This window comes from Lolium rigidum, chromosome 4 (assembly GCF_022539505.1).
Source record: "Lolium rigidum isolate FL_2022 chromosome 4, APGP_CSIRO_Lrig_0.1, whole genome shotgun sequence".
NCBI classification, from domain to species: domain Eukaryota; kingdom Viridiplantae; phylum Streptophyta; class Magnoliopsida; order Poales; family Poaceae; genus Lolium; species Lolium rigidum.
The window spans coordinates 280,001,512-280,013,685 of record NC_061511.1 but is presented as its reverse complement, the minus strand read 5'-3'; the positions used below and the strand labels follow the sequence as shown (position 1 = coordinate 280,013,685).

The following is a 12,174-nucleotide window of genomic DNA, read 5'->3' as shown; positions in this document are numbered from 1 at the left end:
AAATGAAACCGAAGGAGAAGATGAACTTTTATCAGCAATAACTAGGCTAGGAGCTAAGAGGGGTTAATTAGCTGTCGGAAATGTTACAATCGAGATGCACAATAAACGAAGAACGAAAAGTAAAACACTGCAGGGGACACGAGATTTTAACGTGGAAAACCCTTGCAACACACAAGGGAAAAAACCACGGGCGCCAGCCAGCAAAACTTCACTATTTCGGTGGTGTTTACAAACGCCGTGGGTGTACAATGATGCGATGATAACCCTAGCGGCGGCTTACAGGGAATATAAATAGGCGGTGGCAACGATCCAGTACCGCGGGGCTGCCGCCCCCGCACCCCCCGCAGGCGTCCCCGTAGGGCACGACATATGGGCTAACTTCGACTACGCTACGCTTCGGCCCAAGCCTCCGGCGACGGGCCTCGCTCCGCTCGTCGGAAGTTAGCCTTCCTTTAGTATATGAATTTGGATCACAAAATAACAAACTCCACCTTGAGACAAATTCCTTGTAGCATGAACTTCAACAATCACCCGAATCAACAAAGAAAACACTTGCTGGCGCCAATAGCCACTTGGGCTAAACAGTTATACCAACCAAGCTTGAGCAAAGCTCAAACTTGGACACAGGGACAGAGCTTAGTCATCATATCAGCAGGATTATCATGAGTACTAATCTTGCATACCTTCACTTTACCTTTTGCAACCACATCTCTGATTGCGTGGTACTTAATATCAATGTGCTTTGTCCTATCATGGAACATCTGATCTTTAGTAAGATAAATAGCACTTTGACTCGTCACCGAACAACTTAATGCAAGAATTATCTCCACAAAGCTCAGCATATAACCCTTTCAGCCAAACAGCCTCTTTACCTGCCTCAGCAATAGCCATGTACTCAGCCTCAGTAGTAGATTGTGCAACAGCATCCTGCAAAGTAGCCTTCCAGCTAACAACGACATCCACCAACAAGTAAACACATAACCCGTGAGGGACCTTCTCCGATCCAAATCGCCAGCATAATCTGAATCCACATATCCGGCGAGCCCCTCACCAATCCTGCCAAACCTCAAGCAAGCTTTTGATGTGCCGCGAAGGTACCCGAAAATCCACCGAACAGCTTTCCAATGTTCTTTACCAGGATTAGCCATGTATCGACCGACCAAACTCATAGCATATGATAGATCGGGACGTGAACAAACCATGGCATACATCAAGGAACCAACAAGCACTAGAATAGGGAACTCGAGACATGTACTCAATATCATCTTTAGAGCTAGGACATTGCAAAGTCGACAACTTGAAATGAGAAGCAATAGGAGTAGTAACTCGACTTTGCATCATGCATATTAAAACGATGAAGAACTTTCTCAATGTACTTTTCCCGACTAAGAAACAACAAACTAGACTTTCTCGTCCCTTTTGATTTCCATGCCTAGTATTTTCTTAGCAGGACCAAGATCCTTCATCTCAAACTCACTACTTAATTGATTCTTTAAAGTAGTGATCTCTTTCATGCTCTTGGCAGCAATCAACATATCATCAACATATAGCAGCAAATAAATAGGTGATCCATTAACAAACTTGATATACACACAACTATCATACCGAGATCTCTCAAAACCATGTGTAAGCATAAATGAATCAAACCTTTTATACCACTCGTCGTGGCGACTGTTTCGGACCATAAAGGGACCTCTTTAATTTGCAAACAAGATCCTCCTTACCAGTGCACAACATAACCTTCAGAGTTGGTCCATATATATATCCTCCTCCAACTCACCATGCGGAAAAGCAGTCTTTACATCTAGCTGCTCAAGCTCAAGATCATGCATAGCAACAATACCAAAGAAAGCACGAATAGAACTATGCTTCACAACCGGGGAGAATACATCATTATAATCAACACCTGGAATTTGACTCGAAACCTTTTGCTACTAACCTTGCCTTAAACCGTGGAGGCTCATTAGGAGACAAACCTTCCTTTCTTTTGAATATCCACTTGCAGCGGACAGCCTTCTTTTGTTTAGGCAAGTGCACAACATCCCATGTGCCATTCTTCTCAAGCGATTGCATCTCTTCTTGCATCGCACCTACCCACTTCTCTTTATCAACCGAAGCAATGGCTTCAGTATATGTAGCTGGTTCAATATCATGCTCCACCTGTTCAGCACAACTCAAAGCATAAACAACAATATCACATTCTTGAATTAATCGGGTAGGAGGTGTAATATTTCTCTTAGGGCGGTCAGCAGCAATAGACCGTCCTTGTCGCTGAACAAAAAGTGGTGAAGGTGGAACATCATTATCATCATTGTTGGTTTCAGGAAACACATTTTCATTCTCCTTTGCGTGCTCCACCTGCACGCCAATTCTGTGCTTGCTCATCATCGAAACATCGGGAGAATCAATAGCATCGAAATATCGGTAGACGGACTATCATTAAACATAACCGCCTCATTAAAAACGACATTCCTGCTCAACACAATTTTCTTAGTTTCAGGATTCCATAATCTATATGCCTTAACTCCCGAACCATAACCAAGGAAGATGCACTTAATGACCCTTGGCTCCAACTTTCCATTATCAACATGAGCGTAAGCAAGGCAACCGAAAACTCTCAAATCTGAATAATCAACGAGGCGAACCAGACCATACCTCAATTGGAGTTTTCTTATCAAGTGGAACAGAAGGTGACCTCGTTGATGAGATAACATGCGGTGGAGGTCGCTTCAGCCCAAAAACCTCTATGCATCTTTGCATTAGACAACATGCAGCGAGCCCTCGAAATAATGGTCCTGTTCATCCGTTCAGCCACGCCATTCCGTTGAGGGGTGTACGGAATGGTATGATGTCTTACCATCCCATCATTGCTGCAAAACTCATCAAATTCATTTGAACAAAATTCCATACCATTGTCGATACGGAGTATCTTAACCTTCTTTTCAGTTTGGGTTTCTACCATAACTTTCCACTTCTTAAAAGCATTAAAAACATCAGATTTATGTTTCAGGAAATATGGCCACACTTTTCTTGAGTAATCATCAATAATTGTAAGCATGTAATTAGCACCACCATTAGAAGTTCTACGGGACGGACCCCAAACATCAGCGTGTACATAATCTAAAATGCCTTTGGTGGTATGAACGGAAGCATTAAATTTTACTCTTTTATGCTTACCAAAGATGCGAGTGCTCACGTAACTCAAGATTACCTAAATCGCAGCCATCAATTAGCTCTCTCTTTGCCAATTCTCGCCATGCCAAGCTCACTCATATGTCCAAGACGCTTGTGCCAAAGGTTAGTCTTACTAGTTTCATCGGAACTAACAGCAGGCGGCAATGCCGGGCAAAGTGCTACCTCTAAGGACATATAATTTCGCAGAATTCATATCACCAATCATAATAATGAGAGAACCCGATGATACCTTCAAAAGTTTGTTCCCACCTTTGTACTTGTACCCGTCACAATCAAGGGTACTCAAAGAGATCAAATTCCTCGCCATGGAGGGTATGTGTTTCACTCCCGTCAACGTGCGTGTCATCCCATCATGGGTCTTGATCCGAACAGAACCAATGCCAACAATGCCGCACTCGGTTGTCATTCCCCACACGCACAAAATCTCCACTCGCACGGACTCATAAGAACCGAACCAATCTTTGTTACAGCAAATATGAAACGAACATGCGGTATCAAGAATCCATTCATCATCACGTGAAACACATGCAGCCAAAACAGCCTAAGCAATCTCCATCGAACTATCACTACCGACAACAACAGCAGACCTCACCCTTACCGGTGACAACGGCAGCCTTACCATTACCATCATTATTTTTCGGTTGGTAAGTTCCGTTCCTTTTCTCCTTGTTCTGCAGCCTTCCAACAATCATCAATATTGTGGCTAGATTTCTTACAATACCGCGGAACTTGTCACGTCCTTTGGACTTTGAGCGACCTCTATCGCCCTTGCTCTTATCTCTCGTTGTTGTGGTAGTAGTTATCTCGCTGCTCGATCCCGCCACGGACCTCTAACGCCTCCGCCTTGGAGGACGAACTTTCAGCCCGCACCATAAATTTCATTTTCTCCTTTTGTTGGAGAGCATCATAAACTTCCGCGAGAGTTAGTTTGTCGCGGCTCAATAATATGGTGTCACGAAAATTACCGAAAGAATTAGGCAGCGAGCATAAAAGAAGAAGACCTAAATCCTCATCCTCATACTTAACTTCTATAGACCGCAAATCGAAACAATCTCTTTCCAGGAAGATAGGTGATTCATTACCGAACCTCCCTCTTGCAACTTATGTGAGAACAGCCTTCATCTTCACGTGCAATCCGCCCGTGAGATCCTTGGACAAACAGATCTCCTCTAGTTTGACCCATAACTCGGCGGTGGTTTTCTCCTGCAGCACTTCCTGCAGAATATTATTGGACAGATGGAGTTGAATCAACGATAAAGCCTTACGGTCTTTCCGCTTCTCCGCATCGGTCCAGGTATCCTTCGCTTCTCGCCGAAAGCATCGATTGCTTCATCCGGATCCGAAGATTGGGCGAGAATCGCCCTCATCTTCACTTGCCACAAAGCAAATCTCGTGGTGTAGTCCGAACTGCGGTAGATCGAACTTCGATGACGACATCTCGTAAACCCTAGATCCAAAGAACACGGGCTCTGATACCACTTGTTACAATCGAGATGCACAATAAACGAAGAACGAAAAGTAAAACACTGCAGGGGACACGAGATTTTAACGTGGAAAACCCTTGCAACACACAAGGGAAAAAACCACGGGCGCCAGCCAAGAAAACTTCACTATTTCGGTGGTGTTTACAAACGCCGTGGGTGTACAATGATGCGATGATAACCCTAGCGGCGGCTTACGGGGAATATAAATAGGCGGTGGCAACGATCCAGTACTGCGGGGGCTGCCGCCCCCGCACCCCCCGCGAGCGTCCCCGTAGGGCACGACATATGGGCTAACCCGACTACGCTACGCTTCGGCCCAAGCCTCCGGCGACGGGCCTCGCTCCGCTCGTCAGAAGTTAGCCTTCCTTTAGTATATGAATTTGGATCACAAAATAACAGGAAAAAGCACAAGAGATTACACACACATAACACAGAACTGAATCGAGAAGCACATGTTCATCTTACAACATCTAGCTCCAACCATATTCTACCGAATCACTCGTCCTATGTACAGCAAAAACTTACACTGCACTTGACTTGGCCTGAATCAACGTATACATCTAGTTACGGCTACGCCTACACGCGCGGTTGGTCACGCGGCGCCGATGCAGGAGAAGACGCGGACGCTCCTGGCCTTGGGCAGCGGCACGCGCAGCCGCCGGTCCGGCGTGCCCCCGACCTGGCCCGCCAGCTCCTCCAGCGACCGGTTCCGCCCGTGCCCCTCGGCGGCCGCTGCCGACGAGGACGACGGACCGGCGGCCCGGATCGGCGACCGCAGCTCCTGCTCCAGCCACTGCCGCCTCTGCTCCGTGTCGCCGAGGTCCACGGCGCCGTGGTCGTCGTCCTCCGCGCCGCCGTGGTAGGCGGGCCGGCTGCCGCTGCTGCTCCGGCGCCGGTCCTTGATGGCCTTGTAGAGGAACGGGAGGAGGCCCTCCACCTGCGACGAGCTCATGGTCGCGAGGTGGAAGATGGGGTGGGGTTGGTGGGGAATGAAAGGACAATAGGTGCGTGCGCCGGTTCAGGGACTGACCTCGTGGTCGGGGATTCGTTTGGGCGGGCCGTTTTATACCAAATTCTTTCATCTTCTTTCCATGCGTGTTGAAACGGTAAAATCTGAACCAAGGATATATCTCCAATCTTCTTTGCAATACATGATCACCAGTTCAGAATTTTCGGACGGACGGTGAAGAATAGAGCTCGAGTACCTGTCACCGCCGTTTACTTTCAGAAAATATCAATGGCGGCGCTTCTCTTAAAATACGAATTCCTGCGTGTATGTCGTGTTCAATACTCGCAAAAACATGTAAATTCGTGCGTATTATACAGAGCGTTATCTGCTCCATCCGCCCATCACATCACATCACATCACAAGAACGCGTCGGCGCCTAGTCCTTTTGCGTGTGACGATTTGCTTCTGTTATTGTTGGAATAATTAGTACTCCGATGCGAACTGCGTAAATTCATTCGCAAATGCAGAGCGTTAGTGGTTCCATCGCAGCAAGCAGGAACCCGTCCGCGCTGCGTGTGACGCTTTGCTTCTTTTTTTTTTTTTTTTTCTTTTGAAAAGAGGGCAAAAGCTTTGCCCTATTCCATTAATTAAGGAGAAGTAGAATAGTTTTTACAAGGCACCCGATTACACCCTTGAAACCAAAAAGGACCTACTCTCGCGGCATTAAGTTACTCATACATTTATCACCCGCCAAAATCCATAGTTTAGCCTCTTGCTTGATCTTATTGAAGAGCACGGAGGGTGGCGCTTGCTTGCTTTTGAAGACCCGAGCGTTTCTTTCATTCCAAAGTTCCCAAGACACGAGGAAGGTTAACGATGCGACGTCCTTGCGCTTGGTCATCTTGCCCCACCATGGGTGAAGAGAAGTGGTCGGCCAAAGGTTGGGGTCAAGGGGTTGGATGCCAAGCCAAGTGTTCAAAAGGCCCCAAAGGCGGATGGTGTAACGACAATTGACAAGAAGGTGATCAACGGATTCTAAAGCATGTTTGCAAAGAGGACAATCCCGACCATTAGGCCAACCCCTCTTCTCCAAGCGGTCATTAGTCCAAAGCCTATTTTGAAGAGCAAGCCACATAAAGAGCTTATACTTGGGCGGTGCCCAAAACTTCCACACCGAGGAGGCAACCGGGGAAAGCGTGGCTCCGAAGAATTGAGCATGGTAGGTGGAGGAAGAAGAGTAGATGCCATTATCGGTGAGGTTCCAAGAAATCTCGTCCTCCACGTCCTCATTAAGAGAGACCTCGGAGAGTTTGACCCAAAGGGAGATGTATTGGCGAATATGTTGTATGGTAAAGACCGCGTCCAAGTTAATCTTGGAGATCCAACCATGATTGGACATGGCCTTGTTGACTTTCCAATTCTTTCTAGTGGAGATTTTGTATATGAGAGGGGCGATGTCGATGGGCTTTATGCCATTAAGCCACGGCGCCTTCCAAAAAGGAGTCTTCTTCCCATTGCCCACCACAATGGTAGTAGAGGCGTAGAAAAGGTCCATGTCAGTGTCATTGCAAGGATTGCCAAGACCCACCCAAATTTTGGATGGCTCTTTCCATTCCTTCCAAGGCCACCGCAAGAGAAGGGCACGGGAGAAGAAGTCGGCATTAAGAACCCCAAGGCCACCAAGATTTTTGGGCCTACAAACGATATCCCAATTGACCTTACATTGTCCACCAGAGATCTTATCGGTGCCCGCCCATAAGAAGGCTCTTTCAATTTTCTTCATGTTGACCATAGTGCCATTCGGGACATTGAGAGATGTGAAGTGGTATATAGCTTGAGAGGAAAGGACGGATTTGACAAGAGCGGTTCGACCCGCGAAGTTAACAAGTTTCCCATTCCAAGTGGGGATTTTCCGGGCCGCTTTGTCCTCAAGAGATTGAAAGTCCGCCTTGCGAAGACACCAAGGGGAGAGGGGTATCCCAAGATACTTCAACGGGAAAGTAGCCCTAAGAACCGGGGTGCCATGAAGGATATCGTCAAGGTCGATGTTGTGGCAACAAATAGGTACAACGGAGCTCTTGTGGAAATTGGTGCATAGACCCGTAACTTCGCCGAAGGCATGAAGGATGGCGGTGAGGTTTTGCACATCATGCTTAGAGGACGCTTTGCTTCTGAATTCTTTTCGGTTCGCTGACGCCGCCACTTGGACAGACATGGTGTGATTGTTATGGTTTTAGGTCGAACCCAGCTGAAGCTTTCGTCGATGATCTGGTGATTTGGTTGGACGACTTCTCCGTCCTGAGAAGCGATCTTGAGATTTGTTTTGTTTTGTTTTGGCGTGCAGAGTAGAAGAACATATCCATTGCTTGCCGTGGTAGGTTACAGCGCACTATGAGCTTCGTATCCTCACTTCTTTACCTGCCTAATTACCTACCATTACAAAACGACTGAAATACACTTCACTTGGAAGGAAATAAGGTTTCATGGAAGAAACATTACTGCAAAGCATAGAATCGAGATAGGACTCAGACAGTCAGGTGTGCCTCGTTCAAGTTTTAATTGGGAACCAAACGCCGAGCGACAGGCCAGAATTCTGCTATATGGAGTACACCTAACTTGCTAGCGATAGCTTAGCTACTCCTTACTGATACATATGTCACAAGAAAAAAAGTACTCTGGTCATTTCCAAATACAGCTCTACTAGATGACAAAATACATGTTGTAATGCCACTTGGTTGGTACCATGCTTAATTATGGTGCTATATGGACATGTATTAATACTGCTTATGAACTTGTTTTTTTAATCTACTTGAACGTGGCTTTTGTTACATGTTTATGTAAGATTTTTCCTATCTGAAATATTAGAATGATTTGAGAATAGCAGCGATATCTAAAGCTAGGACTCACCGTGAAGCCGCGAAAAGCAATTAACCTAGGCCTCATAATCAAGATATACTACATGCAAAGGTTGCCAACTGCAAGTCTCCGACGACTTGCTAAACTGATGCCATCTTGAGTCTTTGAGTATAAACGGAAAGGGGCAGATGATAATACCAACCTGACTGCTTTATATCAATTTAGATATGGAATCAGCAGCAAGCCGGCAACGTGATGATCTGGCACCCAATTGCCATGGTGGGCGCTTGGAACATTGGAAATGGACAAGAAAACATCCATCCTAATTTCATCTTTGTGTGGAAAATTGAACGTCAATTCCGTGAAATTCTTCTGTTCCAAACAGGCACCAATGTCTGGCCGCATTACATGTGTAAAGCAGGATTTCAGCTCCCCTGCAGATGACTAAGCTATTTATTGATAAGCTTTTGGGATTGTCTAAAGGGATGGTATTCCTTTGGTCTTTGCTCTGAATATATTTCTTTTCTTTTCGATGATGAATTTACGCTTCAGGTTGTAAGAGCATCTCCAGCCGCGTTGTGGTGACCCTGCATACCACTGCATGTTGTAGTATGCCAGTCGTTGATATAACATTCACGAAGTACCAATCCGCAAATATTACATCCCTCAGAGTAGTACAACAGAACATAGCAGGTCCATAACTCATTCATTTATTATTACAAGCAACATGTACATATCATCTCGGAGCTCCTCTTGGGTCCTAAGAGGGATACTCCTGGGTTCGAGGCGAACCCAACTTAACTTACAATATAAGAGTCTTACTAGGTTATACATATATTCTCCTCGAGCAGTTAAATACTAAGAGTTCGTACTGCTCGGATACTACTATTACTCGGTAGGTCTAAGCTTGCTCTCCTCCGGAACCCTCCCCGGTTCCGTAGACTATGAGGTAGTCTACTCCTTCGATACCTCCAGAGAGGTCTGGTTCTTCATAGCCGATGACTTCGGCTCCTTCAGGTTCGTCGTTGTCCTCCTCCAGTCGATTCAGACAATCTAAGCGGTGGATTTAAGAGTGGTATGAGTACGAGCGTACTCAACAAGTTCATTATAGAAAAGAGGTGTTTAATGCACTAGCTACGATATCGGACCGTAAAGTCTAATACCAATGCAAGTTTTGATAAACATTTCTTCAAGAGGTTGCTTTTATTCGGAAGAACTATGTCCGTCAGCCTTCACCGGTTTACTAGAACTTCATGGAGTTCCTTTCCAGCATCGTTCGCAGCTTCCAAATCCCGGAACAGGGAGTGACAGGTCACGATTCATTACACTCTGCGAGAGGTGTGTTGCTTTACCCATAAGAGATCTTAACCTTGGTGCCAACCGGGCAGCTTTCCCGTCCACACTTCCTTCGGTGTGAGGCCCGGTATAAGGTCTAGCCAATCATGTTCCTCCGCTACCTCGAACACCCACCCTTTGTTGCAATCTCCGACCCTGGGTCCTCGCCGGTCCTCTTATACCAATTAAGGATGGACCCCGACCACGACGTCAATTCAGGGCTCTACCATAAATTCCTTCGCCGGCAGTTGCAACCCATCATAGACCACATTACCGTGGGGACTTCAACGGGTTCCCCACCTCGCATCTTGTCTCTCGAGATCAAGTGCCTACAGTAATGCGCATCCGTTGATGAACGAGAGGTGGAAACACTTTTGACTACTCCGTCCCACTCCGGATCTTATGGTTAACACGGTTATTACGGCACAAGAATCACTGGACGACATTTGTTGTTTAATCCTAGATGGATATAAACCCTTGCAATGGAACCTCCACCATATCAACACAATCCATGGTTCCATTGCCCACCACTTAGTCATATTCATAGTTATGAAAATAGTGGTTTTGCTTTTTATGCAATAGTGATAAACATAGTACTTTGCAAGTAATTTGGTAAAAATACTCAAATGACATGAGCAAGTGATGAACTTGCTCGAACACCGCAAAGTGTTGCAGTTGGATGGTGTGGACTCGACCCTTGTCCTCTCGTTGCTGAAAAATAGCATCATTGTCCGATAAGGGCAATGGTTAAAGAAGCAATTATGCATGATTCAGACTTTTAGGGTTGTTCCCCCTTCCGGTGTTTTTATCATTTCATGTGAGAGGTTGATACTAAGAATGATTTAGGGATATTCTGTTTAGGGTAAAATACAACCTTGAAATGTTGTCAAGGTGTTTTTAAAGTCCAAAAACATTTATGGACTAATTTTCATTATTAAAAAGATAAGGTGTGATTTAAATGATTATTTTAATCATCAAATTTGGACTTAATCTTGTTTGTCTTGAAAAATTCCTTTTCATATTTTATTATGATAGAGAATTTTGTGCTGAGTGGTTTTCATATTTTTTTTAGAGCTATATTTATTTTATAAAAATTCTGGAAAGATTCAATTCAATGGGAATTTTTGAAAAGACAGAAATGCCCCTGGGCCCACCTGTCAGTGGAGCCCAGTGGGTTGGGTTAGACCCGCTCGGGTCCAACCGACCCGTGCGGTTGCTCACACCTCTCCTCCATCGCGCCGCCTCGACGAACCCTAATCCCCTCGCGCTCTGGCGATCCGCGTTGCCTTCGCCGTCGCCGGCCAATTCCGGCGAACTCCGGCGGTCTTGGCCCTCGCCATGGGGCGCAATCGAACCGTCCCACGACGCCGGTCATGCTCCTCCGCGTAGATCTGGAGCTGGCGTGGCTCCCGCTCGTCCCCGACCCCCTCTCTGTGGCTAGGGTTACGGGATCCGCGGCGATCTCGTTGCTCCCTGGTGTTCCTGGCGCTCTGGCGCCGCCGTGAGCCTCGCCGAAGTGGTGCGGGGTGCTGCGGCGCTGGTCGAGGCGTGGCTTGGCCTAGCCTGGCGCTGCCGTGCGCCCGGCGTGTGCCGCCGTGGCCGTCATGGCTGCGACTGCTGTCTGCTCGCCCTGGTATGTGCTCCACCCTCTCTCTCTCTTGACTGTTCTTCCTCTTCCTCCTCTAGCTTGAGCTGCGGCTGCTCCTCCTCATGGAGAGGCCATGCCGTGCTGCTGCTACTGCTCTACTAGCTACTGCTGTTATGCTTGTTGTTGCTGTGCGTATGCTGCTGTACTCTCTACTGCTGCCATGGATACTCGCTGCTGCTGCTCTACTTGCCATGTGATACGTCTCCGACGTATCGATAATTTCTTATGTTCTATGCCATATTATTGATGATACCTACATGTTTTATGCACACTTTATGTCATATTCGTGCATTTTCTGGAACTAACCTATTAACAAGATGCCGAAGTGCCGGTTCTCGTTTTCTCGCTGTTTTTGGTTTCAGAAATCCTAGTAACGAAATATTCTCGGAATTGGACGAAACGAAGACCCAGGGGCCTATTTTTCCACGGAGCTTCCGGAAGACCGAAGAACATACGAAGTGGGGCCACGAGGTGGCGACACCACATGGCGGCGCGGCCAAGGGGGCCCGCGCCGCCCTATGGTGTGGGCCCTCGTCGTGCCCCCGACTCGCCCTTCCGCCTACTTAAAGCCTCCGTCGCGAAACCCCCGATGCGAAAAAACCACGATACGGAAAACCTTACCGAGACGCCGCCGCCGCCGATCCCATCTCGGGGGATTCCGGGATCTCCTCCGGCACCCTGCCGGAGAGGGGATTCATCTCCCGGAG

The 12,174-nt window shown here is 46.9% G+C and overlaps 1 protein-coding gene across 1 annotated transcript; it reads right to left on the bottom strand.

Annotated features, from left to right (window-relative positions):
• Window positions 1–5,105: 5,105 nt before the first annotated feature.
• On the bottom strand, window positions 5,106–5,699 carry LOC124705389. Its single transcript, XM_047237120.1, has one exon. It carries the CDS (start codon window positions 5,629–5,631, stop codon window positions 5,272–5,274), a length of 360 nt encoding a protein of 119 aa, XP_047093076.1. The 5' UTR covers window positions 5,632–5,699; the 3' UTR covers window positions 5,106–5,271.
• Between the last annotated feature and the right edge of the window lie 6,475 nt (window positions 5,700–12,174).